General features: G+C 34.3%; 1 protein-coding gene across 1 annotated transcript in view; it reads right to left on the bottom strand.

Annotated features, from left to right (window-relative positions):
• Positions 1–27,147, bottom strand: part of adgra2 (adhesion G protein-coupled receptor A2) — a 79,109-nt gene that overhangs the window by 33,548 nt on the left and 18,414 nt on the right. Inside the window, exon 2 of the mRNA XM_058785444.1 lies at positions 8,249–8,320. Coding sequence (XP_058641427.1) covers positions 8,249–8,320 — 72 coding nt within the window. The remainder of the gene's footprint in view (positions 1–8,248; positions 8,321–27,147) is intronic.

Genomic DNA, 27,147 nt, shown 5'->3' with positions numbered 1-27,147 from the left:
TCTGTCTATTGTATCGTATCGCATCGTATATGTCTGTCTGTCTATCTATTTATCTATTGTATCGTACCATATCTGTCTGTCTATCATTTCGTGTCTTTCTGTACGTCTGTCTATCGTATCATATTGTGTTATTGTGTTATCTTTCTGTCTGTCTGTCCAAATTGGTTATGACTTTAAAATACATCACTGACAGAAATAACCATATTGTATGTGGTTATATAGATATATGTATGTATCTATCTATCTACTGTATCTATCTATCTATCTATCCATCCATCCATCCATCCATCCATCTATCCATCTATCTATTGTCTCATTTTGAATATGTCTTATGTTATAAAAGACAGGAAAGACACTACAGGGTCAAGGTTTCTCTCTTTCTCTCCTCTTTTTATGAAACCAGATTTTGCTCCTACTTTTTCCTCATCCTGTTCACTCTATCAGCTTGTAAATCTTCATTCTCTTGCTCTCATTATTCTCATTAGCTCTGCTCAAATCAGTGCTGGACAGGCCGCTGTGATCTGTTCACACACTCGTTAGGGTCGCCGCTCGTTAGCAGGGGCCAGCCTCATTACAGGATGTGTATGTGTACGTGTCTATGTGGCTGTGTGCCGTTTTAAGGGACGGCACTGGGTGGAAAATTTAATTTAGTAGATCAAGGGAAAAAACGTGGGTTTGGCTAAGTGTGTGTATGTGGGTTCAGGTGAAAATTGCTCTTTTCATATAACATGCTTGTGAGTATGTGAAAGAAAGCCAAAACAACACAAAGACACACTTACACACACGCACACTAACATGTGGCCTTCACGACATCCTACAGCAGCCCGCTGTGTTCTATAAGGGTATAAAACAAACATGGCTAAACATTGCTCTCGTTGGGTGGTTTGGCGAGCTATGAAGGACTTCTTTTCTTTGAGGAGGTCTGCTTTAATGAAAGGGAGGACTGTGTGAGGAGCCACCAGAGAACCAACGCCGGCCTCTCCTCCTGGCCTCTGGCACTACAGTAATACTGCTGTCCTTATAGAGGAGCATACTAAAGGGAATTCGTTTCATAATGTCTAAGAGTGTGAAAACTCCAGAGAGAACATGCTAGTTGTGTCACACCTGTGGGATGTGCGGTTGAAGGTCAAGATGGCACATTATGATGAAGGAGACTCAATAACAACAATAATAAATCTATTTTCATTATTGTTATTGTACCTCAAGTTCATTTATAATGTTAATCAAGGTGCAGCATTGAAATATAAACATTGTCAGTCATGTGCTAACACGTCATAACTGCGACATGTTCCAAATGACCTGTTTTTACAGCTTACTTAAAGGTCAGGATAGATTGGGAAGGAGCTTTGCATTTGTTTTGTAACTGTTTAAAAGTTTGTGGTCAGTAGGATTTAAAAAAAATTAATTAATACTTTTGTTCAGCATGAATGCATTAATTTTGTTTTTAAAATAAATCAATACTTTTGTTTTGCAAGAATGCATAATTAAAAAAAAAAAAAAAAGTGAAAATACATGAAAGACTTTTATGTTAGTGCCATTTCAAATAAGTGTTGTTCTTTTAAATTTGTTTAAATTCATTTATATTAAATTCATTTATATTCATGAATGGATCATGAAAAAAATGTATATCCACAAAAATATTAAGCAGCGCAACTATTTTCAACGTAATGTACTGTATAATAATACTACAAAATAATATCTGATAATAACCAGAAATGTTTCTTGAGCAGCAAATCAGATCCTTCTAATTCTAATCATTCTAATAGTAGAATGATTTCTGAAAAATCATATGACACTGAAAAAAACTGAATAAATAAAAAAGAGTGCAAATTGTAATTTCACAATATTACAGTTTTATTTTTGACCAAATAAATGCATCCTTGGTGAGAATAAGAGAATTCTTAAAACAACAACAACAAAATCTTACCGACCATAAAAAGAAACTTAATAGCCAGTTATGATCATGCATTTTCAGTGTATAGAAAATGATAATAATGTTTGTACAGAAAAATCTTCAGTTGAAAGCAAATCATCTGCAGAAACTGTGACTACTTACTAGTAAATGTGTTATTTCTACCATTCTTTTTTTGGAAAACTGAAAGTTGTCTTCAAAATTCACTCGAGTTAAAAAATCTGACAGGCACATTTGGAAAACTGAATAGGCAAAAGCCTATTTATAACGATCAATTCCATATATAGCAATCTAAAGGCATATGAGAGAAATTATTCATTGTGCTTCCCTGTTGTTTTACCATATACATAAACAACAGCTGACACAGGACGCCATAAGCTCTATTGAAGAATGCATTTGTGCATGTGTTCTCCATCGGTTCACTAAGGTTTAACAAATCAAATCTGGCCTGTGACCTAAAATGAGTTTGACGCTTCCAAATGAAATTAAATAATCTGGAGGATTCTCTTCCATTATTTCACTCTGCTATGTGTGATTTCACAGGAACACCCATCTTAAAGTATATACATACAGTACACAGAGAAAAAGCGAGAGAAGGAGAAGACGGCTGTTTAGAGAATATTTAGAGCCTTGAAGCGACGCCAGAACAGTTTGAGAGAGATTTCCATAATAGGATGCACACCACACAACACATGGGATGAGAAAAACACAGCCAGATAAAAAGACAGAGTGCTGCAGTTTTCTTTTGTGTCATATCGATAACATATGTGTCATGATAAAGAATGCTTTGACATCACTTCAGTGAAATACTGCTTTGCTGATAACACAGCCTTTGAATATAGGGACAGGGAGAAAAAGACTGTTTGCAATAAATATGTCAGCAGTCAGATCTGTGATTGATATTAATATAATAACGCTCCTAGACATGAATTTGACATAGGCAGCAGTTTTTGGGCTATAGAGAGTGAAAAGATCATCCTGTCCTAAGATGACTGCTGCACAGACCGTACAGATAAGATAAACTTCAGCAGCATGTTACGCCACACACACACACACACACACACACACACACACAAGCTGGAAACAATGAACAGAGATATGTGCGCACACACACTGAACCGTTGTATTAAAACAAGAATAAACAGAGTAACAATAGAGGAGTACACATACACACATCACACAGACCTGTCACTCCGCAAGAGGTTGAGGCCCAGGGCATTCTGGGAAATTTGTTTGTTATGAACGAATTATACAATCGACTATAATTAGGTTTTCATGAGCAAACTAAAATGATTTATCAGTACTTCAAACTTTACATCCCTTGTGAAAAAGAAGTCCTCTTAAAAAAAGTTTACTTATTACGGAAATAAGGAATATACTTAAGTGCGAACTGAATGTAAAATTTTTGAAAATTTATCTGGCTGTTAAATAAAGTATTGTAGAATGCAATTATCTAAACTTTATAGTGCTAGAGAATCACATACAAGTAGGACTTATGTAAATCTTTACATGTAATTTTATAATTATTTCTATTGTCTATGAAATGTGGTTAAAGTGTACAGCCGAATGTATTGACAAACATTTATGGTAAACTAAAATATACTTAGATGTCATGTCATGTATTTAAATACATTTGTAAATACACATTTGTAATGATGAGGTTACAAAAATGTACATTTAAAATATATTTTAAATTTAATAGTGAAAAACACTCCACAGTTAAATACTTCAGTGCTTTAGTATGTTAACCAACACATCAAAATAAGTGTACTTCTTATTTTGTAGCATGACAAAAGATTATTGAACCAATGATTTAAAATGTAACTTTTTAAACACTTTTAAAAGTGTACTTAAGTGTGTTAAGATACATAGTCATGAAAGTTTTCTCTTTTTAAGTACACTTAAGTGGCCTTTTATTTCATTAATATTATATTATTTGAAAGTGCGTTTTTTTAAAAATATATACTTAATAATCCTCCAACCACATTAAAAAGACTGCATACACCTTTTGAGTTCCCTGGTCAGTTTTGACCCGGTGAATATAAACATCATAACTTCATATTTTTTCAACTAAAACCATATTGTATCTGATGATCAGTAACGTCTCATTAATGAGTAGATGTTAAAAGTTTTGATCCCTTAATTCTACCCCAATCAACGATTTTACTAACTTTTAATAATCAGCAAATTAGGAGTTTATTGAGGCAAAAGTTGTAGTTAATAGTTCGTTAATAGTGAGAACTGGACCTGAAAATAAAGTTTGACCATATTAGAATTAATAGAATTTAATTAAATTTCTTTGAACTGCCAAAAAAAAAAAAAAAAAACAGTTCAATTTTTCGAAAACAAATCAACATCAAAACTTTTTTTTTTTTCTGTACTAAAAACTGTGGATTTTTTATTTATTTATTTATTATGTAAAACACATTTCCTTTTTTATGTAAAACACATTTCAAAACTGAACCAAATGCAAAATGAGGTTTAAGATTTTAAGCACAAGACAAGAGCACATTCAATACTCTTAAGCACAATTTTTTCAACAATGGATTAAGACATGACATATATTTATCATCTTTTTACTCCACTATTATCATGCTGCATTCCGATCAACTCTAAAAATCGGAACTTACCACCTGGAAAAGTGCAATAAAATTCTATTGAAATCAGATTTGGAAATCAACTTGGAAAGTCCAGTTTTTCTCATTCAGAAATGTGATTATGGTTGTGTGATGTCACACTACCACGTGATAAGATGATTCAAAGACGAGAGTAAAACCCAGTAAATGAATTATTCCATTCATAATCATACACCTGAGAAACAAATGCTGTCGCTCCATCATTTATACTCTGCAATTTGGTTGCTTGGAGACATATTTCCAAAGCAAATGCTTGCATTGCAATTTGTTTCTTTATAAATTATCTTCAGAATGTCTGGCAATGGAACGTCTTTACAGAGGGAAGTCAGCGATATCTACGAGGAAAGAATATCCCACATCTGACGTCGATTGGAATGCAGCATTAGAACTGTAGTAGCCAAGGATATTTTGGGCTTCCTAAAAAGGAGTCCCAAAGAGCCGTAAAGCTACATGGTTTTCTTAACGTACCGTGCCATACCATTTTTATGTCATTTTTATTATAGACCTACTGCATGAGGAATGTGTTTTCAGTTTTGTTGATACAAATATTATAAGTACATGGTTCAAATGTGTGCATACCTATTCCTTACTCACTTTTAACTCTAGAGTAGTAGCTTTTTCTGGAAAAAGTATCATTCTCTCCTCTGATTAATCTCATTTAGTCTTTTTTGAACATATACATTTATACACTTGGAGCTCCTACAAACTCTACAAACCCCAAAGAGTGTATCATCATAACTTGTCCTACAAAAATATTCTTAAAATCCCAGGTTATCCTGACTTTTTAAGCCTTTTCAAACCTGGTTTCTCATTGTGTGCATTTCTCCAGATCACATCATAATTGTTTTATTTACTAGTACTGTCAAACAATTAACCGTGATTAATCATGATTAATCGCATCCAAAATAAAAGTTTTTGTTTTCATAATATACATGTGTGTATATTTATTGTGTTTATATAAATACACACACATGCATGTATATATTTAAGAAAATATGTTGTTTACATATTACCTACATTTATATATAAAACAAATTAAATGAATATAAATATATACATGTAAATATTTTCAAAATATATACTGTATGTGTGTGTGTGTGTGTGTGTGTGTGTGTGTGTGTGTGTGTGTGTTCATATATACATAATAAATATAGACAGTACACACACATATTATGTAAAACAAAAAAACTTTTATTTTGGATGCGATTAATCGCGATTAATCGTTTGACAGCACTATTATTTACACATAAATATAGTTTTAAAACTACATTAGTATACTACAATATATATTATAATTGTATACTAATACAAATACTTCCAAATAAATAAATTGCTTCATCAATATAAGTCACAAGAAAGGCCAATAATGAAATTGCATTACTGTAACAGTACAAAATTGCCACGTTAATATAATATAAAAAATAAAAATTCTCAGTCAACCTTAGGAAAAGATAATCTAGCAACAACAACATCTAATTTACTAAACAAAGATGTAGCAAAAAAATGGAGGTATTGGAAATGTACAAAAATCCTTTAGTATGGGATACAAGGAAAGAGAGTTTTGGAGAAAAAATTAAATGTGCAGCTAAATGCAACTGGTTTATTTTCCTCTTTTTAATAAAAGTGCATTTTCTTGTTTTGTTTTGTTTTTTCTGAATTTATGCAAGCTGACAAAGGAAATCATGTGGTACTAATAGAGAGTTAACATCTATAGTTTTATATCTACCCTTCCCCCTCATCCTAGCCCGGTTTAACTACAATCCCAGGTACGAGCGGCTGTTTGTGGGCACGGCTCCAGTTTCTCTGACCTTTGACCTCCGCAGCTCCCCAGGGGTCTTGTCTGCACTTGCAAAAACAAGCAAATCAGATCCTTTTACCCCAAACAAACACCTACATACAGAGAGCAGCCCTGTCTTACACACACACGGCTAATCACTGCACACGTGCACACACGAGCACGAGCACACACACGTGCACACAATAATGACCTCACACACATCAAACACACGTGCTGCCACATACACTCACAATAAACAACATTTACGAATAGAAAATAGGTTTTAGTCCACTAAAAGTAATACTTTGGTATTGTGTTTCTTTTTAGCCATGGTTCCATGTTAGCATTGACAGTATATATGCAGGCTACAAAGGAGCTAAAAAAACTGTTTTATTAGAAAATAATATGGCCTACTGTAGCTGTCAGTATCATACACCAATACTGCAGGTCAATCAGCAACACAACCTATTTCTTCCTCCTTCAGTCCCTGGCAGCCTCCACTCCTCCTCCTCTATTATCTGAGCAGTTCTTCACAGAGTGATATATGGAGGTGTAATGAGACTCTTTCTGTGATAGTCTCGAGTACCGGCTCATCCTCCCTACTGTAGCATCGCACTCACAGACAGCAGCAAACAGCTCCCTGCCAGCGGTAACGTCAGTATTCAGTATGAAATCAAAGAAAGATTCTGGATTACTTCCAAAATAAAGTAAAATGTTGTTGATTTTGAACATATTTGAACTTGATCATTGCATTTAAAGCTGAAGTATGCAACCTTTTGGTTTAAAAATGAACAAAAAACTTGATCTGTTAATGTCTAAACTGTCTTTTAGAAGTGGGACTACTTTTCTAATCAGGTGTACTTTTGTTTATGCATCAATGATGTCTTTCATGCTAAAATCCACGCAATTAATACTTTATGATCAAAAACAAGTGAAAGTCACTCAATTTGACATGAGACATGGGATGAAGCACTGGATATAATTTTGCATATACAGTACAGACTTGGTAAATGATTCTGTCACATATGATATCAATGTGCTGAATTTTATTTGAAACATTTATTAAGCATACACTGTAAAAAGTGAAAGTTGACTTAACTTAAAAAAAAAAATTGAGGAAACCCGTTGCCTTAAAATTAAGTACATAATAATAATTTTAAAAAAGTTAAGTGAACTTGACAATTCAATAAACTTATTTTTTTAATTATCATTTACTTAAAAATTTTAAGGCAACGGGTTTCCTCAATTTTTTTTAAGTTAAGTCAACTTATCACTTTTTACAGTGTATATTAGTTTAAAAAATAACCCAAAATACTTTATTTTTACTCACAAAGGCTGGATTTACTTTGTCAAAAAATACAGTAAAAACAGTATATTGTGAGATATTATTGTGATTTAAAATTTAAATTTTAGTATGTTTTAATATACTATAAAATGTAATTAATTTCTGTGATGGCAAAGCTGAATTTTCAACAGCCATTACTCCAGTCTTTAGTCTTTCTTATTATTATCAATGTTAAAAATAGTTGTGCTGCTTAACATTTTTATGAAAACTGGTAAATATTTTTTAGGATTCTCTGATGAACAGAAATTTGAAAGAACAGCATTTATTTGACATAGAAATAGTTTGTAACGTCATTACTGCCACTTTTGTTTATTCCTTGCATCCTTGCTGAATTAAAGTATTTATTTCTATGAAAGTATCTTGCTGATGCCAAACTTGTGTTTTTATGTTATTATTACCTTATTTTGAACCCATTATCGGTGATGTTACGTTATTCGTTGAGCAACTGATTACTTATTTGAATGTTTTAGCATTTGACTCCACAATGAATCAAAAAGCCCAACCCTAGACACCCAAAGAAACCACTAAGCCTTGCAATGGTGATGAAGATGATGACGACGAGAAAGAGGTTTACTTACAGCTTCTCGAGGGAGTACAAGCCAGCGAAGGAGCCATTTTTCAGGACGCGGATGCGATTGTTGCTCAGATTTCTGTGAAGAAATGCAAAAGCAGAGATGAAATGAGTCATTGTGATGATGGTCACTAATCACACATTCACAGACAGCCATGTAAAATTAAATCCACTCGTGCATCCAATGAAAACAGGCCTCACTTACACACTCTGTCATAGACGCCCTCGCCAACACACGATGAACCAAAACACACACGCGCATGTCCAACAAAAACATGCATGTACAGTAAACACCCTGACACAAGCGCACTTATACGACCAGGCATGTCAGACACACACGCTCGCCAACTCTCACACATATTCTTCATTTGCTGCCTACAAACCCATGACCGCTGCATTAGATTCTGCTATATACAACAAATACAAAGTAGTCTGACTGTAGAAGTCACCTGTGTTTCACTTCAACACTTTAATTTCTATCAAACAGAAACAAAAACATAAGATATAAGGGGAGATATTATGGAAAACATTTTTTTTTTTTTTATGATAAATGTAATGGTAGTGAATTAGTATTATTGTTCATTTGGGTATAGAATTATTATTGTTTAAATATTTGTAACAGGTAATACAAATTCTATATTGACTACATAACTGAATGTATGGCCTTTGTCATTATTTAGAGCTGTAAATACTCTTAATGAGTTAATGAATTGAGTGAACATTGTTAATAAATTTTCTAACAATGCAAGTTTGAGCAGTGTGCAAGCGCAAATGGTGTTCTTTTAAACTTTCTATTCATCGAAGAACCCTGAAAAAATAAGTCACGATTGGGTATATGCATATACAGTAGTCTGGATTGTATTTTCATTTACCTTGTGTAGTTTTGTTCATGACTTATTTCATGATATATATACTTTATTAAAATATAGTTCAGTTAGTGCATTAAACTAGAGGCTCTTAACTGATCCATTCCCAACAAAATCAACCACAGATCTATTCAACAGGGCTGTGGACAGCAAAGATTTAGGAAAAATAGAGGAAAATGTGTAGTAAATGTAGTTATACACTGAGCATTTGAGACAGCAAGTTTTATAAGGCAGAAGAAAATTCTTCCCAAATCTTTTGTTATTGACATAAATGGAGTGTAAAATGCTTGAGTAATTTTACTTGATTATTGTACTTAAGTATTATTTTGCCATTTAAACTGATGCCTTGTATTTTTACTTGATTACATTTCTGGAAAAAAAACTGTACTTTTTACTTTTTAAATTTATATTTCAACTTAAAAATGCATTTTGTTTTCTTCCATCTCAGGCACATGAAATATGGTAAACAAAAGCTCAAAAATGCATGCTTGACGTGCAAGAACCAGTGATGTTTGTTTACGTGCATCGAGCACACGCAATTCAGCTTCAATCATAACTTTCATCATAGAAATTTCTGGCTTCAACAGATTTATTTTTTCTGAAACTATTTGTTTGGGTTCATCTGAAGAAAGAAAGTCGTATACATATGGCATTGCATAAGGGTAAAGCATGGAGCATTTTTTGTGTTCCACTGTGCTGCATTTGAATTGTTGTTGTACGCACTTGACTAGATGTTTTTGACCTGTGCCATTGTGTTTTGTTTTGTTTTCTCCCTTTAACCAAACTTTTTTATATCTGACAAAACATTTTATTAATTTTATATCACCTTGCATTGAAAAGATTATTTGAAATGATGAAACAACCTCTCTTGTTTTCATTTTTACTACTCTTTAATACTTAAGTACAATTTAAAGTTGTACTTGTTTAGTTTCACTCAAATAGTTTTTGGCCAGATATTTCTACTTTTAAATGAGTCAAATTTTCGCTCAGTAACTGCACTTACACTTAAGTATAATTCTGGGTACTTTTTCCTCCCCTGTAAAATTCAATTCATTAAAAAATCATCTGTTATTTGGTAGAAACAGTTTAATTAGACAGATGCCCACATGATAGGTTACATAAAAACCCCTCATCCTTGAAAGAAGTAATGAACAAAACTACACAAGGTGAAAGAAAATACAACCCAGACTACTGTATATACATATACCCAATAATAACCCTTTTTTCATGATTCTTTGATAAATTGAAAGTTTAAAAGAACACCATTTTTTTTAAAGATATCTTTTACTGCCACTTTTGAAATGCAATACATCCTTCTGAAAAAAAAAAAAAAAAGGTACTAATTTATTTAACTTTTTTTTTAAAGTGCCCATAGAAACACTGATACAAGATGTACTCTGAGTATCTATTGAGATCTGGTGTTTCAGCAGCAGAAGAGAGGAGGAGGGAGAGTGTGTGAGAAAGGATGCTGCCCAAACATGAGTTCAGCGACCCGACAGCCACGAAGACAGCGGCATCAACTTCAGCCATCAGACCAGGCTGTTTCCAATTAATCTTCACGGCTTAATGGAGGGATGGAAAGGGCGAGGGAATGAGGAAGAGGAGGGGGAGGAAGCCATAATCTTGATAATCACAGTGGATACATTTTTACATCAAAAGGAAGTTGAGGTCCACATCAAACGAACACCCGGCTCTTTCCACGACAATTATCCTTTTCGCCATTGGCTAATGGGCCTGAGACCAGAGAGAGTCTTATCAGAAGGAAGAGAGGAAAGAGAAGAGGAAGAGAGAGGGCTTTGGATGGTGGTATGGGTAAAGCTCAGGAGGAAAACAGGTTTGGCTTAGGTTTGTGGCTGATATGGACAAATAAAAACACACAAATGCCAGTCAGCTGAGCTGTTATGTATATGTCAGGTCTATTTCTGTCTATCCCTAAAGCATATATAGAAGCAATACATCACAAGAGGCCATACATTACAGTGATTTTCCCACAGTTTAGAGTTTTAGGTATAGGTAAGTTTTTATAAAATAGCAGCCACAGTCACATGATAAAGACAACATTAATAATTAATTTTATTTCATATTTTTCACATAGTTCAAATATTTATATTATGACTTTATAATTATTATTATAATAATATTATATATATATATATATATATATATATATATATATATATACTGAGAATCTTAGAATTTTACTGGTACTGCTACTGACTGATTTTTGTACCACTGTTTGTAAATTAATGATTATTAATTAATGTTCCCTTCACAATAGGATCACAATATCACAGCAGTGCATAAATTCCCTCTTATGCTTGCCCACATCTGAGTCAGAGTGACCTGAGTGATGATATAAAATGCAAAGTCAACATTACACAGAAACCACAGACGTCTGTCTTCAGTATAAAAGACAGTCTGCTGCTACCCAAGATGTCACTGTGTTCATATCATACAATCTGACTTGCAACAATCATAAAGGACTTTAAACATCCTTAAGTCCACACCTGGCTTTATCCAATCAGATTTTAGATCTGTAATTATCCATGTATAACTGCATTTAATTCCTGGTTCTTTCTAAAATGTGCGTTTGTGACTCATGTTACCCTTTCGTCTGCTTCAGTGTGTCACAGCCTAATAGAGCGTAACTGGCTGTATAACCACTTATTGGCAGGAAGTGTGTTACCAATCAGGACTAAAGAACATGTTTGCAGTATGTGAGTGTGTGTGTGTATACACTGATATGGTTTATGAGGACACAAATGTGTATAATAACATGGGTACTACAACGTAAACATGGTTTATGAGGACACTTCCTGTGTCCCCGTAAAACAAAAGGCTTAAAAAACATACAAAACGGTGTTTTATGAAATTCAAAAATTGCCAGTAGTTTCCTGTAAGGGGTAGGTTTAGGTGTAGGGTTGGTGTAGGGCAATAGCACATACAGTTTGTACAGTATAAAAACCATTACACCTATGGGATGTCCCCACTTTTCACAAAAACAAACGTGTGCGTGTGTGTGTTGAGAGAAGGTGTGTGTCTGCTTCCATTTGCAAACCAGCAGCTGGTTCGTCTTATTTCCTGCCTTGTCACAAAAGTTAATGAGCAGATATAATCAAAACAGCCCGTCATTTTTTTTCAGTTCAAATACACCTTTTATGTAAAATCCAGTATAGCATGACGCTAGCAACACTAACATCATCGGTTTGATTCCCAGGGAATGAATGCATGAACATAAAAAATATACACCTTAAATACAAATAAAATGCTTTAGATTAAAGTGTGTAATGTAAATAAATAAATTCAGAATACAGTACCATGTCAAAAAAAACGATCAGAATTCGACAATTCCCAAACACCAGCACGATTGGAAATGTGAAATTGATTTTATACAACAACAGTTTAATAAACAAGTAGTTAATATGAAGCGACTTACATTTTAGAGAGAATATTGACAGACGAAAATAATTCCAAACAAAGATCACAGCGAAACATTTGCTCATCCCAGAGCAATGAACAGCGGTGTTCCGTTACTGAATGATTCAGGGTTTTTGAACGAATCGGGTCAATGATTCAATGCCCCATTCATAAAGTCGTTTGCTTCATTTGTGAATGAATCAACAGTTTCAACAAATCGGACGAATAAATGATTCAGTGACTCACTCATTAAGACAGTGACATGCTGCCACCTACTGGCGGTTTAGTTAAGAAAAACTATAGCTAGGAAAAATTGCCTTTTGTAATAGCAAAAAAATGCCCTGGAAATCAATCTCACAAACATACAAATATAAGTAAGAGCTGATAGAACATGAAAATATTGCTTCACACTAGATTACATTTACGCTGGATTTTCTTTCTGGACAAGTAACATTTTTACCCGGAAAAGTGAATGACCAATTTACTTGTCCAAAGGAGAAGCACAAGGCTAAATGTTGAGCCCTGAACACATTTTGTCAGAACAACATTAAAGGGATAGTTCACCCAAAAATGAAAATTCTGTCATTAATTACTCACCCTCATGTCGTGCCAAACCTGTAAGACCTTTGTTCATCTTCGGAACACAAATTAAGATACAGTATTTTTGATGAAATCCGGGAGCTCTCTGACCCTGCGTAGACAGCAATGCAACTGACACGTTCAAGGCTCAGAAAGGTAGTAAGGACATCGTTAAAATAGCCCATGTGACATAAGTATTTAAACCTTAATGTTATGAAGCTACGAGAATACTTTTTGTGTGCAAAGAAAACAAAAAATTGTTCTCTTCTGGTCAGTCTCCGCCACCATTTACGACAGTACCACGATGCAGGGTGAGGAATTAAGGACAGAATTTTCATTTTTTGGTGAAGACTGTGAAAACTCAAATCAAATCGATCAAAATACTTGTCATTTTTGGCAATGTTGGAGTAGTTACTAAGTTTGCGACCTTTGTAGGGCAGTACAGATTGTGCTTTGTTCACAAAATGCTCTATTTACTGCGTAAAATTGTGCTACACCCGAAGCATATCAACAGACTTTAACAACTGTTCTTGTATAACTAATGCTAACGCTAGCCACCCCGCTAATGACTTCCCGCATATGTGCACACGTGTGGACAAACACACACAGCTAAACTACATCCTGCCATCTAATTAAAGAAAATTAAAGAGGACATTTCAGAACCAACACAAGTTCCCTAAAAGTGAGTCTCTGTGTTTTGGCTCAAAATGAATGAAAATGACATCTTGCCTTTGTCAAGTCATTACTGAGGGTGACTACTCCAAACCACTAACCCACTGCAGTCATCCTACTGTTGCAGGATGTAGGGAGGATCAGGACACATAGTACTGGGACACGGCCAGCCGAACAGAGCTTCAAATAACTCTTTGACCCTGATCTACCCCGCCTGATGCTCTGGTCGGGCACATGAACCGTCAGCTAACTGAAGCCAGACACAAGATAAAAGCTGAAAACCAGACAGATCTACTGCATAATTTAATACAGAGAGAGACTGAGAGATATCACTGGCAAAAACACAAACCGGTTAATTGGACCCAGAGACTATAGAGCTATAGATAGTAATGAGTCAGAAACCGTTTAGAAAGCGAGTGTGTATGGAGGTTAGGTGTCACGTAAGGTCTTGGCTTGAGTGAGTGTGTATGTATATCTCAGAGTATCATTAATACAGCATTATATGATATATACAGTACATGGCTACATTTGTACACGTAGTCAAACTAAACTTTTGTTGTGTAAAGCCCATTTCCAAAAGGTGGCTCTTACAGAAGCTGTTTCTGTCTCAGAGTAATAAATAAAATGGTCACTGCGAGGTGAAGCTAAACAAGTAATAAAGTAAAATACTGTGTACTTTGGAAATGTTATAGGTTACAGATTACAAGTTACCCTGTTTAAAATGTATGTGGTGTAACTATTTCAATTACCTTATTTAAAGTAACATAACTGATTATGACTTTTTGATTACTTTTCAAAATTTGTAATCTGAAATCAATCAAATCTGTATGTGTGTGGAAAATATTCAGATGTAACCCCCTTTGTAATTGTTAACATTTTCATAAGTAACTGTAATTTAATTACACTTTTTTTCACAGTAACTGTAACAGATTACAGTTACATTTATTTTACTGTGTATACATAATGTCAAAATTACAAAAAATTAAGCCACACTGCAAAACATAGTGTGATATAAAGTTGCATTTGTGTGATATAAAGTCAGATTGCGGGATATAAAGTAGCAGTAGATAAAGTCATATTATGATGTACTATGAATATGAATTTTAAAGTCACAATTTTGAGATATGAAGCTGAATTATAAAGCCGCAATTGAGATATAGTCACAATTGTGAGATATGAAGTCATATATGTGAGATATTAAGTTACAATTGTGAGATAAGATGTAATATTGTAAATTATAAAGCTGTAATTGGGATATAATTGCTACTGTGAGATATGAAGTCTTATTGTGAGTTATAATTGTAATTATGAGATATAATTGCAGTTGTCAGATATGAAGTCATGGTTTTAGTTATAATGTCGCAATTGTGCAATATAAACTTGCAATTGTGAGATGTAATATTGCAAATGTAAGATATGAAGTCATATTGTGAGGTATTAAGTCGCAATTGTGAGATATAAATATGCTACTGTGAGCTATTTGTGAGATATTAAGTCATGCTATGAGTACTAAAGCTGCAATTATGAGACGAGTGATAAAAAGTTGCACTTGTAAGATATAACATCTTACAGTGAGCTATAATGTTGCAACTGTGAGACATGAAGTTGCAATAGTAAGATATGAAGTCATATTGTGAGTTATTAAGTTGCAATTATGATATAAAGTTACGATTGCGAGATATAAAGTTGCAATTATAAAATATAATGCCAGAATTGTGAGAAATAATGTCCAATATAAAGTACCAAATTGTCATGACATATATCGTCAATTATGAAATATGAAGTTATTAAAAAAAGCCACGATTGTGAGCTATAAAGTTGCAATTGTAAGAAATAATGTCACAATTGGGTGATTACTTTATTACCAATTTACTCATTACTCACAATTACCAAATTACTTTTTTTCTACTTTGAGGTGGAAACGGACTTCCATAGGATCTTATATAAGGAAACAAACTGTATTGTTCTCAACAGAACAGCAGGCAGGCATCAGCACACACTGACACCCGCATACGAAAATACACACTGAAAAACATGCTGTGTACACACACGCACACCAGAACTTGAAGCGGCCCGCTCTGTAAACAAACTAAAACAGGCGGTGCTCCCGTTCAGCTAAACAGGAAGTGGAGAAAATGAGCTGTTTATACAGAGCTTGGCTGACTGAGGTCAGAGGTCAACCCCAGAGCGCTTCCTGTTCTGCTGTGTGATGGACAGGGCAGAGAGCAAGAGCAGGTGGACGACAGAATGAGGGGAAGAGATAAGGACAAAACGACAAGAGAAAGATAAAAGTTAGCAAGGAAAAGAGAAAAACAGGACAGGAATCCAGTTAAAGGATGAGAATTATATATAAAAAGAGCAAGAAAGAAAGGGGAAATTAAGGTGGGAATAGTTAAAAAACATAACTATTGCTACCTAAAGTGCTCCTATTATGGATTTTTGAAAATGACCTTTCATGCAGTGTGTAACACAGCTCTAAGTGAATGAAAACATCCTGCAAAGTTTTAAATCTGAAAGTGCACTCGTAATCTTCACTTTATACCTAGTGCTTTTATTATTGTTACCAGTGCACTTTCTATTTTACAAAAGAATAAATATATTTACTATCTAATGAAGCATTTTTAATGTCACCAATAACAGATGATTTAATGGATACCATTATTGGCATCAAGAGTCTTGAAATATAAAAGAATAATTTCTGAATCTGACGACGTGACCATTATGGTAATTTTAACACAACAAAACACCATAATTGTTGCGTATTGTTTGTCATATCAGGTTTTATCCAATAAAATCCTGCTCAACATACTAGTTAAATACTGTATTTCTTTTTTGTTTTTATATATTTATATATATATATATATATAGTATATATATAAACAAAAAAGAAATACAGTATTTAACTAGTCTTACATCTCACTAAAAAATCTTTTTTTTTTTGTCCATAAAATGAAAGACAATGGGGTCTAATATTTTATGGTCCATTTTTGAGCTTGACAGCCTTAGATCTTATTCCCTTATGGCAAAATAATAACAATATAACTCGTTATTGTTGAGTAATAAAAAACATAATATCATATGGGTTTAGTTCCACATGAGGGTGAGTACATTATGACAGAACGAACATTTTTATGTAGAGCTGCACAAAAAAAACTATTGCAATTGAAATATAATAAGAGAGAATATTTACTATGTTGCTACTATTAAAAATGAACAATATAAAAGAATTCAAAAAGAAAGAAATTAATCATTAAAGTAAGACAAAATGGGGGAGAGAAATGTGACAAAAAGCAGACACATATTAACTGGCCATTTTCAGTAGCAGCTCTGTCTTTCAAACAGCAGGCCTCAGAGAAACAGCTAATCTACGTAAACCAGACCACAGTCTAAAGCTCTTTAATTGAATGTGTCAAGCTTAAAAACAAAATCAGCAGTGACATGAAAGACATACTACATCAGTCATCAGAGCACTGATCCTACTCAGTGTGCCTTATTAATTATTATAGTAATTACTGCATCAGGGAAAAAAGCATCTTCATGCGTCCCTTCATACATTATGAGAGGCCATGTGAGTCATGTCAAGTGTCATCATGAGTGAAACCGAGAATCCAGATGAGTTTGAAAGGCACACTCGAATACTACTAAAATGTACCTATAACTGGAGATTACACCCTGCTGTCGTGGTGTGGCAGCACAATGTGACACATTCTGGCAAGGACGACTGTTTCCTCAGTGACAGCAGTTCCTCCCTGTTCTTTGCCACTCGCTGGAGCGGTTTGGCTCAATTTGTCTCCTCAAACCGCAAGGCCTCTGAGACCAAACAACAGACCATGTCAGTTTGTCCCTCGGACAGCTAAACGGCCTTCACTTCTGCCACTCATACTTAGGAAAACAACTTATTTAGGGACATTCTGAACATTAGACTTAAATTACAAAAAACGCCAAGAGGTCAATTGGCACGATGTTACCACTTGTGAAAAAGAAGTGCACTTTAGCATACTTCTAAAAAGAGAAAAAAGTGTGAACTGAATGTAATGTTTTGGGGCATTTTTATGCATGTTAATTGAATGAAGTTAGTAGTTGATAAAATGAAGTTAGTCGTTGGTGTGATAGCCTAGTAGGCAGTGTGTCGACACATTGCGTTATGGGCGTCCCAAGTTTGAATCCCAGCTCGAGGACCTTTCCTGATTCCACCTCACTTCCTGTCTACTCTATACTGTCCTTTCATAATAAATGCCAAAAATAAATATTTAAGTTAGTTGAACTTAAGAGTGTTTAAGTAGGACTTAAGTAATCTTCATATATAATTTCATAACTACTTCATATAACTATTGTCTTTTATATACGATTAAAGTTTACTTTGGAATGTACTGACATGTATTTAAATTGTTGCAATTTAATGCATTTAAAATATATCGACTTTAAATGTAAAACTGAATAACATTACAGTTCAAATTACTGTATATAACAAAGCATTTGAGATGCATTTTAATATATCAAAATATTTATTTCTTGAATGCTTAACAAAGATTTAAGGGATAGTTCACCCAAAAATGAAAATTCTGTCATTAATTACTCACCCTCATGTCGTTGCAAACTTGTAAGACCTTTGTTCATCTTCGGAACACAAATTAAGATATTTTTGATGCATTCCGAGAGCTCTCTGACCCTCCCATAGACAGCAAGGATCCTACCACGATCAAGACTCAGAAACCTGCTTTTCCGAAGATACGAGAATACTTTTTGTGCGCAAAGAAAACAAAAATAATGACTTCATTCAACAATTCGTCCTCCGCGTCACCCTGAAGTGCCATTTTGGAGAGTATCACATACGTCAGCAGCACCGTATGTGGATACGCTATTTACATAATTTACGCTTTGATCTGAACGTAAACAACGTATCTGCATACATACATTGCATACATTGTTTACATATGTGATACTCTCCAGACAGAGGGTCAGAGAGCTCTCGGAATGCATCAGAAATACCGTCATTTGTGTTCCGAAGATGAACGAAGGTCTTACAGGTTTAGAACGACATGAGGGTGAGTAATTAATGACAGAATTATTTAATTAAAATTATATTATCTGCAAGTACAGCTTTTAAAAATATATACTTATAAGATTTGAAGTACACTTCAAGTGCATACTCAACAAAGTTAAGTGCACTTCTTTTTCGCAAGAGACCCAGAATGTCCTCTATTTCTTCCTTATGAAAAGTCACCAACTAAATTAACCAAGATTCTTCCCCACCAGACAATAATTAAGGACATTAGCAGCAAGCTTGACATTCGTCATGCCTTTATTAGTTTACGTGAGAGTTCTGCTGAGGTCTTTGTGATTCTCAGTACAGGAGTTGAGTTTAAACGTACTTCAGCGTCATTCTGAGACCGGCTCATAATATGACTTCATTTTCTCTCCTTCTGGAGCCAAACAGAAGAACCGCAGTCTGGATGGGAGTCACACAGTGGGATTTAAATTTAATAATACTGCGCTGAGTTTAGCCAACAAGCTCCCATTAAAGACCTCCACTTCGCCCAGGACGCCTACAGCACATTACTAACTACCGCTATAGACCTTAGAGGTGACGCCATGTTTAATTTGACACAAATGTTCTACTATCTTAAGGGTATACATCATGCATAATAAATTATTTTTTGTTTCACTATTTGTGAAAATAGTATTTAGTTCAATATAAATTTATGTTTCTGATTAATTTGCTGTTTACATGGTTTTCAGTTTAAAATTGAAATAAACTCATACAGGTTTGAAACAACATGAGGGTGAGTAAATTATAGAATTTTCATTTTTGGATGAACTGTCCCTTTAACAGTCTGTTCACACCAAGACGAATAATCAATGTCAAAATTCAGTTTGGTAAACATTTTAATTTGAATGAATGGCTGTTATTGAGCTGTTCAAATCTCTTTTCCATAGCACTGTGAAGAAAATTAGCTAACCAATAAGATTTGTGCCTTTGGTCACATGCCCAGAGATGCTACTGCTTCATAAAATTACAAATTTGTGGCTCACAAACAGCCTAAACACCAGTATTTTCTCTTGCCATACAATGACAATGATGAGATTTAATACTGATCTCCAAAACCATGCTGTGTACATTAGATTGAATGTGCAAATTATAAAAGATTATGCAGCATCAGAAGAAAGGCGAGAGGAGGGCTGAGGAGGTGAGGAGTGATGAAGCGGTGCAGACAGATGAGCGCGAATAGAGAAAGAGAGAGAGAGAGTTGAGGGGGATGATAGAGAACCTGCATCTCTCTTGTCTGACTGAGGGTTTCTAAGCTCAAGTGGGGCCACTAGTCTCTGCACTGTGTGTGTGTGTGTGTGTGTGTGTCCTATCACAGGCCCCACACTGAAGTGGAGGTTATCAGAAAAAGAAAGTACTCTGTCTCGCAAATGTGGCATGTTGAAATACCCTTAACCTCAAAGAACCTTCTGTCTCCCTCACGTCCTCCTGCTGTAATGCTCTCAGATCAAAACAGCCTTATTCAGCAACCGTCAAAGACTGTGGACAAATACCAACTTTGTAATCAACAGTTCAATGTTATTAGAACTACCAAACAGAAAATATTCTCTGTGTCATTAATTATTAAATCAGTAAGGGTGCCTAAAACTCCCTTAACTGTGGTAAAATTACTGAAAGGCTTCTTGTGGCTTTTATAAAACAGCAATGTGGTAAATCACACCAATGCTTAATAAATAGCTACATTTATTGTTAATAACCACAGTAAATTATTCTGATGTGGTCGCAGGATCTTTTATAATAGCTGCAAATGTGACTCATTCAATCTGATTTCAGCGTCAGAACTATCAGTTTTATAATCTGTATCTGTGCAGTCATCTCCTGGGAAAGTCTTAAAGGTACAGTAGCAAAAACACCCTATTTAATTGGAGAAAGGAGGGAAAACAGTGCAATTCATAGCATTGCATATGTATCGTAACAAAATTTAAAAGTGACGCTTTTTGTTCCTAAAAGAGATTACAGTTTCATTAATATTTTGAATTAGCTTTGGTTTGTATATTTTCATTTTTCCTTGTTAATTGAAGTTTACTATTTAGTATTTATCTGTGTGCTTTTGACAGTTTTATTAGCTTTTTTATATTACTATTTAAGTTTAATTTATTTTGTATTTCAGCTTTCTATTTATATTTAGTCATTTCAGGGCTTTAAATTAAACTTATTTCAGTTAGATGCCAGGGCAATATTTCTATTTCAATATTTCAGCTTTATTTCAATTAACAAACATAATGTTTTAGTTTGTAGTAAACAATAATAACTGTAATCTGCAAACAAAATGGTCACACTGTTATATGAACTCGGTTTAACTAATTAACTAATTAAGACCAATTAAGACCAAGGACGATAACGATAACAATAACAATAACAATAATAAAGATATGGTTTTAAAAATCATTCTAAATTTAAAAGAATAGTAGTAGTTTCCACCAAAACAGCAGCAATAACAGCACACAGAAATTGTCATTGGAATAATTTTCAAAACCTGTTTTGTTTTTTCTGCTGAAGAATGATAAAATAACTGACAGCCAATCAGAATCCATCCTGATTTAAAGAGCTTGAGCATTTAAAGCAGTAGACGACATAACTGAAGCATACTCTTATAATAAAATTAGAATTATCATGTGTTGGCATGGACGCTAACATAGATATCCTTCTTGGTTTGAATGGACCTTAACGCCTGTGTATTGATAGAGAAATGAAACATAAATGAGAAAGAACAACCTGAGAAATATAAAATGATGGGATTTATCAGAGACATGAACTTCTGCGAAATCAAAATGACTCAAATGTTTGGTGGAGAATTCAGACAGCTTCTTAGAAAACAAAAGGAGGTGAGAAAAGAGACAGAGGAGTACCAGAACAGGGAAAATCCATATATGACAGCGAGAGAGAGAAAGAGAGAGAGAGAGAGATCCCTTCAGCTTTGCCACTAATGAAGCCTAAGAGCCCAATTACACAGCCTTAACAGCAGGAGCAGCCAGGAGAGTGTGAGTGTGTGTGTGTGTGTGTGTGTGTGTAGACGCTTTTGTCAGTGTGTATGCATACATGCCTCTTTGTGTGTATAAATTTGTTTAGATGAATGTGTTTTTTCGGTGTGTTTGTGTCTGCTTATTCACGCACATGTCTTTTACTCTCATTCTAACGTGTTTGTAAAGTCCGGTAGAGTGTGTGTCAGCGTGAGACTGTGTGTGTGTGTGTGTGTGTGTGTGTGAACAGAAGCTGGGCCGCTCTGCTCTTTGTTAAAGGGCAGCTATTCTCTCTCGAGTTCTTCAAGTACCCCGGCTGCAGCCTGACAGTTCACTGCCTCCGAAGCTCCAGCCGAGCCCCATCCCGCTCCAGTGTCCAGCCCGGATCCCCTCAGCCATGCTGGGGCTTGAGTGCTGCTGGAGGCTGGCTGTCTGGAGAAGCACTTTGCAGCAAAAAGCCACTCAAGAAAAGTAGCGATGAGTGCCTGAGAGCCTTGTATCCGTCCTCAACGTGGAAGGTCAAATATATGTGTCTATGTGTACATATGAGTGTGTAGCTGCTCAACTCAATGTAAACAGTGAACAATCTACAATAATACTCAGATTAGGAAAAAAGTATCCAACAACATCCACTAAAAGCTTGACACACAACCTACATGAGGCCGAGATGCACTTTTACAGTTATGCAACAAAGTTAATGTACACTTTAAAAACAAGATTATTAGAGTAAGCTTTACAAGAAAATACTATTTGTCTTTTTCCTTTAAAATTGAATTTAATTCAATTTTGCTTGCCACTTCTTTGTAATCATGTGAAATTTACTAGAAATGTATGAGTGAAAATTGAATCCTACACAAATTTTTTTCTAATACATTTTTATTTTAATGCTTATTTAAATGTACTTTTAATTGCAGTTAGTTTTAGTTTGTATTGTCAGTTTAGTTACTTTTAATATAGTTAAGTAAAGATGGCCCTCAGATTTTTGGTGTTTATATTCATTACATGCTATGACCATTATCATTGATATTTAATCTTGACACCACATATATATCAAATATCAGCAAGAGAATCTTAATTTGTGTCAGAAGTACGCAAAAGACAAAATCAAAATGGGTTATGAATCAACATAATATTGCATCAAATGCTGAATCGTCATCTACTATTCCACCAAGTGAAGATAGAATGACTTTGAAAATAATGATTTATTATGGTTGTTTATTTTATTTATTTCTTTGTTTATCAGCTACACAATTTAGTTTCTTTTTAAATAAAAATGCATTAGCACAAGCAATTAAAAATGTTTAATGCAATTTAATTTATTTATTTATGACAATTTAAATGCAATTTGACATGTTTTCTCACAGCACTTATTTCAGTGATACTGTATCTGTGGGGTATAAAAGTGCATACAAATAATTGCAACAGAGCTTTTAATTATTGTTTTTATTAACAAGTATTAAATATCACCCAAAAGCAAAACAAACAACAAAAGAGAAGGGCATGAGAATGGAAGTCCATGAAGTTTTAATTATTGCAGATTTGTATTGAGGAATGTATAACCTTTGCTTTAGAGCAAGAGAGGCAAATAAAGATCTCAAATCGACCTCTGTCTTTTACATTTGCACATACTATATTCTTGCTATGAGTGTCATTCTCACAAATTGCTGAACTCAATAATTGCACATAAATATTTGAATTGATTGGCTGGCTTAAATATTTTATTTCAGTTTGTTGAATCATTAGTTTTCATCTTAGGTTTAGTTTTAGTATGATAATAACCTTGTCTCGCACACACACATACACACATACAGTTTGTCCGAAAGCCTTGAGCACAATGAGCACTTAGTGCTTAAATGCATCTTGAGATGTGAATGCATGTCTTTGTGCAGCCAGCCTGCAGGAAGAGAGAGAGAAAGAGACAAAGAGAGAGAAAGACACAGATTTGGCCAAGTCCACCCCATCCATCTCTGAGTCTGTCAGCGGTTAAGAGGATGCATGTAATTGTACAGCAACTGTTTGCTGATTGAGTTATGCAGAATCATAAGATGATCAGAAATCCTTTTCAGATGTGGACACATAAAGCATTTTACTGTCCTCATTGCAATGCAAACAGCACATCAGATCCAGCCAGGGGCATACAAATAATAGGTGACACGATATAAAATGCAACAGCTTTGCTAAATATTAATTATGCAACATAAAAAAAAAAATCACAAAAAAAAAAAAAATATTTACAACAGTACAAATTAACTTTAATCAAATCTGTGTGCATTTGTATTCTGAGTTGTGAAAGCAATTTGTGCTTAGTCAAAAGTAATGTATTTATGCATTACATCGTTTAACTAAATATGAAAAATACAAACATATATAATAAGTTATGATAAAGTAATTATGGCAACATGAATTTAGGAGACTTTTGCATTCATTCTTTTTATATAGAGAGATAGGGGTTATTATCATACTAAAACTAAAACTAAGATGATTTAACAAATTGAAAATAACACTAGTTATGTAATCAGATTACTTTTTTCAAGTAATGCATTATAGTACTTTTAATTAATAGCCACAAAATATATTATTAAATGAATAATATTGACCAGTTTTGCCTTTCATTTGCCACTCCAATAAAGATCTCAAATATCTCACAATCAAAGACTGAAAACAGTCTTCACTTTCAATACTTCTGGGAACTGCAGACAGAACAAAGACGTTAAATATCTGTTTGTGAGAGTGAGTGTGTGTTAAAGAGTGACCCTTGATGGTCAGAAAACCCAGCGGTCCACAAGCTGCTGCTTACTTCAAAATTACAGACTGTGTTTGGGACACGTGTGTGTGTGTGTGTGTGATAGAGAGAGAGCAAGTGGGTGCATGTATGTATGTGTGTGTTTGTGTGCATATGTTGGGCTTTTCCACAGCCTAAAATTAAAATCTGGGTTTTATAAACACTCTCTAATTATGGAGAAGAAGATGATGCACTATTTTTGGGAACTGTGGCCATGAACGCCCTTCTCATACACACAAACACACACACACACACACACACACACTCACTATAACAGAAAATACATATGTGCATAAACCCAGTACATGCAGGCCACTGCAGAGTACAAAATATCACCATAAGTAACCATAAAAAGACAGAGTGCATTTGCAAATAGAGCAACATGCGTGGATCGGTTGACCGACAGGCTATTAGAAATGCTACTAGCTACTTCAGTAGTACTGTATAGTGGATGTTAATTGCTGTCTTTGGAATGCACAATTATTTCTAAACAATGTTATCCACGCAAGGCCACCATCGCAGTCACATCGCAGATGAAAAAGCGCTGTACTCTTGGGAACCAGTCTGTGTGGCGTTTGTGTGTTAGTGTGTGTTCAAGGTCTGACCCAGATAACAAGATGAAGTTGGTTTGGATGCTGGACGAGCTCATTGTAAACACAAAGACCTGGACTTTTGCTTATGATTATGTACAGGCCACTGGTCAAGTGGAGGACAATAAACAATTGCTGCTCTGTGGTGTGTTTTGTGCATTAGAGTGAATAAACAATGTAAGAGAAAAGATGTGTGTGCTAAAAGGTATATTCTGGGTTAAATATGATTAAATAAACTCTATCAACACCCAGAAAGCAACAGGACATTCTGATGAAACTTGTTTTCTGTCCACATGTTTCGTCCTAACCACTGTGAAGTCTTATGTGAAGACTTAAGTGAAGATCCTCATAACTGTACAAGGATTATGCATTCCTCAGTACAAATCTGCAATAATTGAAACTTTATGCATTTAATCTTCCATTCTCATGACTTTCTCAATTGTTTTTGTTTCACTCACTGGTGATATTTAATGCTTGTGACTTTGCAATAATATAAAACAGTAATTAAAGGCCTGTTGCAGTTTTTACGTACTGCTGTACAAATATTATAAATAAATAAATAAAAATTGACATTTAACATTTTTAATTTCTTGTGCTAATGCATTTTGACAGCCATTATAGTAGTAAAGAATATTCCTTTAATAACAATTGGAGTACAAAGAATTTGAAGCACCACAAAATGTTCTCTCAAAACATTGTGGTACATTTTTACTGTTGTTTACTGCTAGTTGCTACCAGAATTACTGATTATTTAAAGTAAATCACTTTCACATTCACACTTACAGTTCTATGTATAGTGGTGTTTTGTTTGCGAACAAATCTGTTTTTTGGAACTGATTGTTGAAGCAAACAAATTGTTCTCAAATTATCAGTCTCTTATTTGACACATACACAGACTGTTTTCCTGCAATCAAAAGTGACTATGGCACTAGCCAATGGCATTCATTTGCAAGCTCTGATATACTGACATACTGAATAAATAATGAACTGGTGTTTTGAGCCAGTAAGAGATGCTGATCAATCTTGCTGTGACAAAGACGTGTGCTTCAAATCTTACATGTATATTCATAAAAAATAAAAAACAAATCGTACTTGTAGAAACTAAAATATTAATGAAAGAAAGGATCACTTAAGTGTGCTTAAAGAAAGTACACTTTACTGACTATTTCTAAACACACCTAAGTACACTTTTAAAAAGTGATCTTTGTAATAATGTCAGATTTCTACTTTAAAGTACAATTAAATCATTATGTTTTCATAATCATGTGTTCATTATGTTTTCATGCTTTAAAGAAGTGCACTTAGTTTGATGTGTTGGCTGACAATAGGGCTGCACGAATAATTGAAATCAGGTCAAAATCGCTATGAATTGTCTGGTTTAGCACGATTATGAAATCGGTCTGCAATTATGAAAGCTGTCATGCGCAGCTTGTCAATGAAATACGGCTCTGTGATCAATAGTAAATGCCACATTTAATAACAGGTTTTTACTCCAAACTCACTTCATAACATCAGTCGAGTGTTTGCAATAAATTATTCAGATGGAGCAGTACTACTGATCACAGAACCGTGCTTCACTGACAAGCTGCGCATAAAAATCACAGCTTTTGCCTAATCGTGAATGCAATTTAATTCCGATTAATCATGCAGCCCTACTGACATAGTAAAGCACATGTAAAATACTTGATTATCATTTTAACTGTAGTGTGTTATTTGATAATACGTTTAAAGTTAATATATTCTAAATGCACTAAAATTAAACTTTGTTACATATGTGCAATTCGATATACAACCTGAATTCTGGAAATGTTGGGATGTTTTTTTAAATTTGAATAAAATGAAAACTAAAAGACATTCAAATCACATGAGACAATATTTTATTCACAATAGAACATAGAGAACATAAATGTTTCAACTGAGAAATTGTACATTTTAATCCACTAAATGAGCTCATTTCAAATTTGATGCCTGTTACAGGTCTCAAAAAAGTTGG

Source organism: Onychostoma macrolepis, chromosome 08 (genome assembly GCF_012432095.1).
Source record: "Onychostoma macrolepis isolate SWU-2019 chromosome 08, ASM1243209v1, whole genome shotgun sequence".
Taxonomy (NCBI): domain Eukaryota; kingdom Metazoa; phylum Chordata; class Actinopteri; order Cypriniformes; family Cyprinidae; genus Onychostoma; species Onychostoma macrolepis.
Note: the sequence above shows the minus strand (reverse complement) of the source record. Positions and strands in the feature narration are given on the sequence as shown.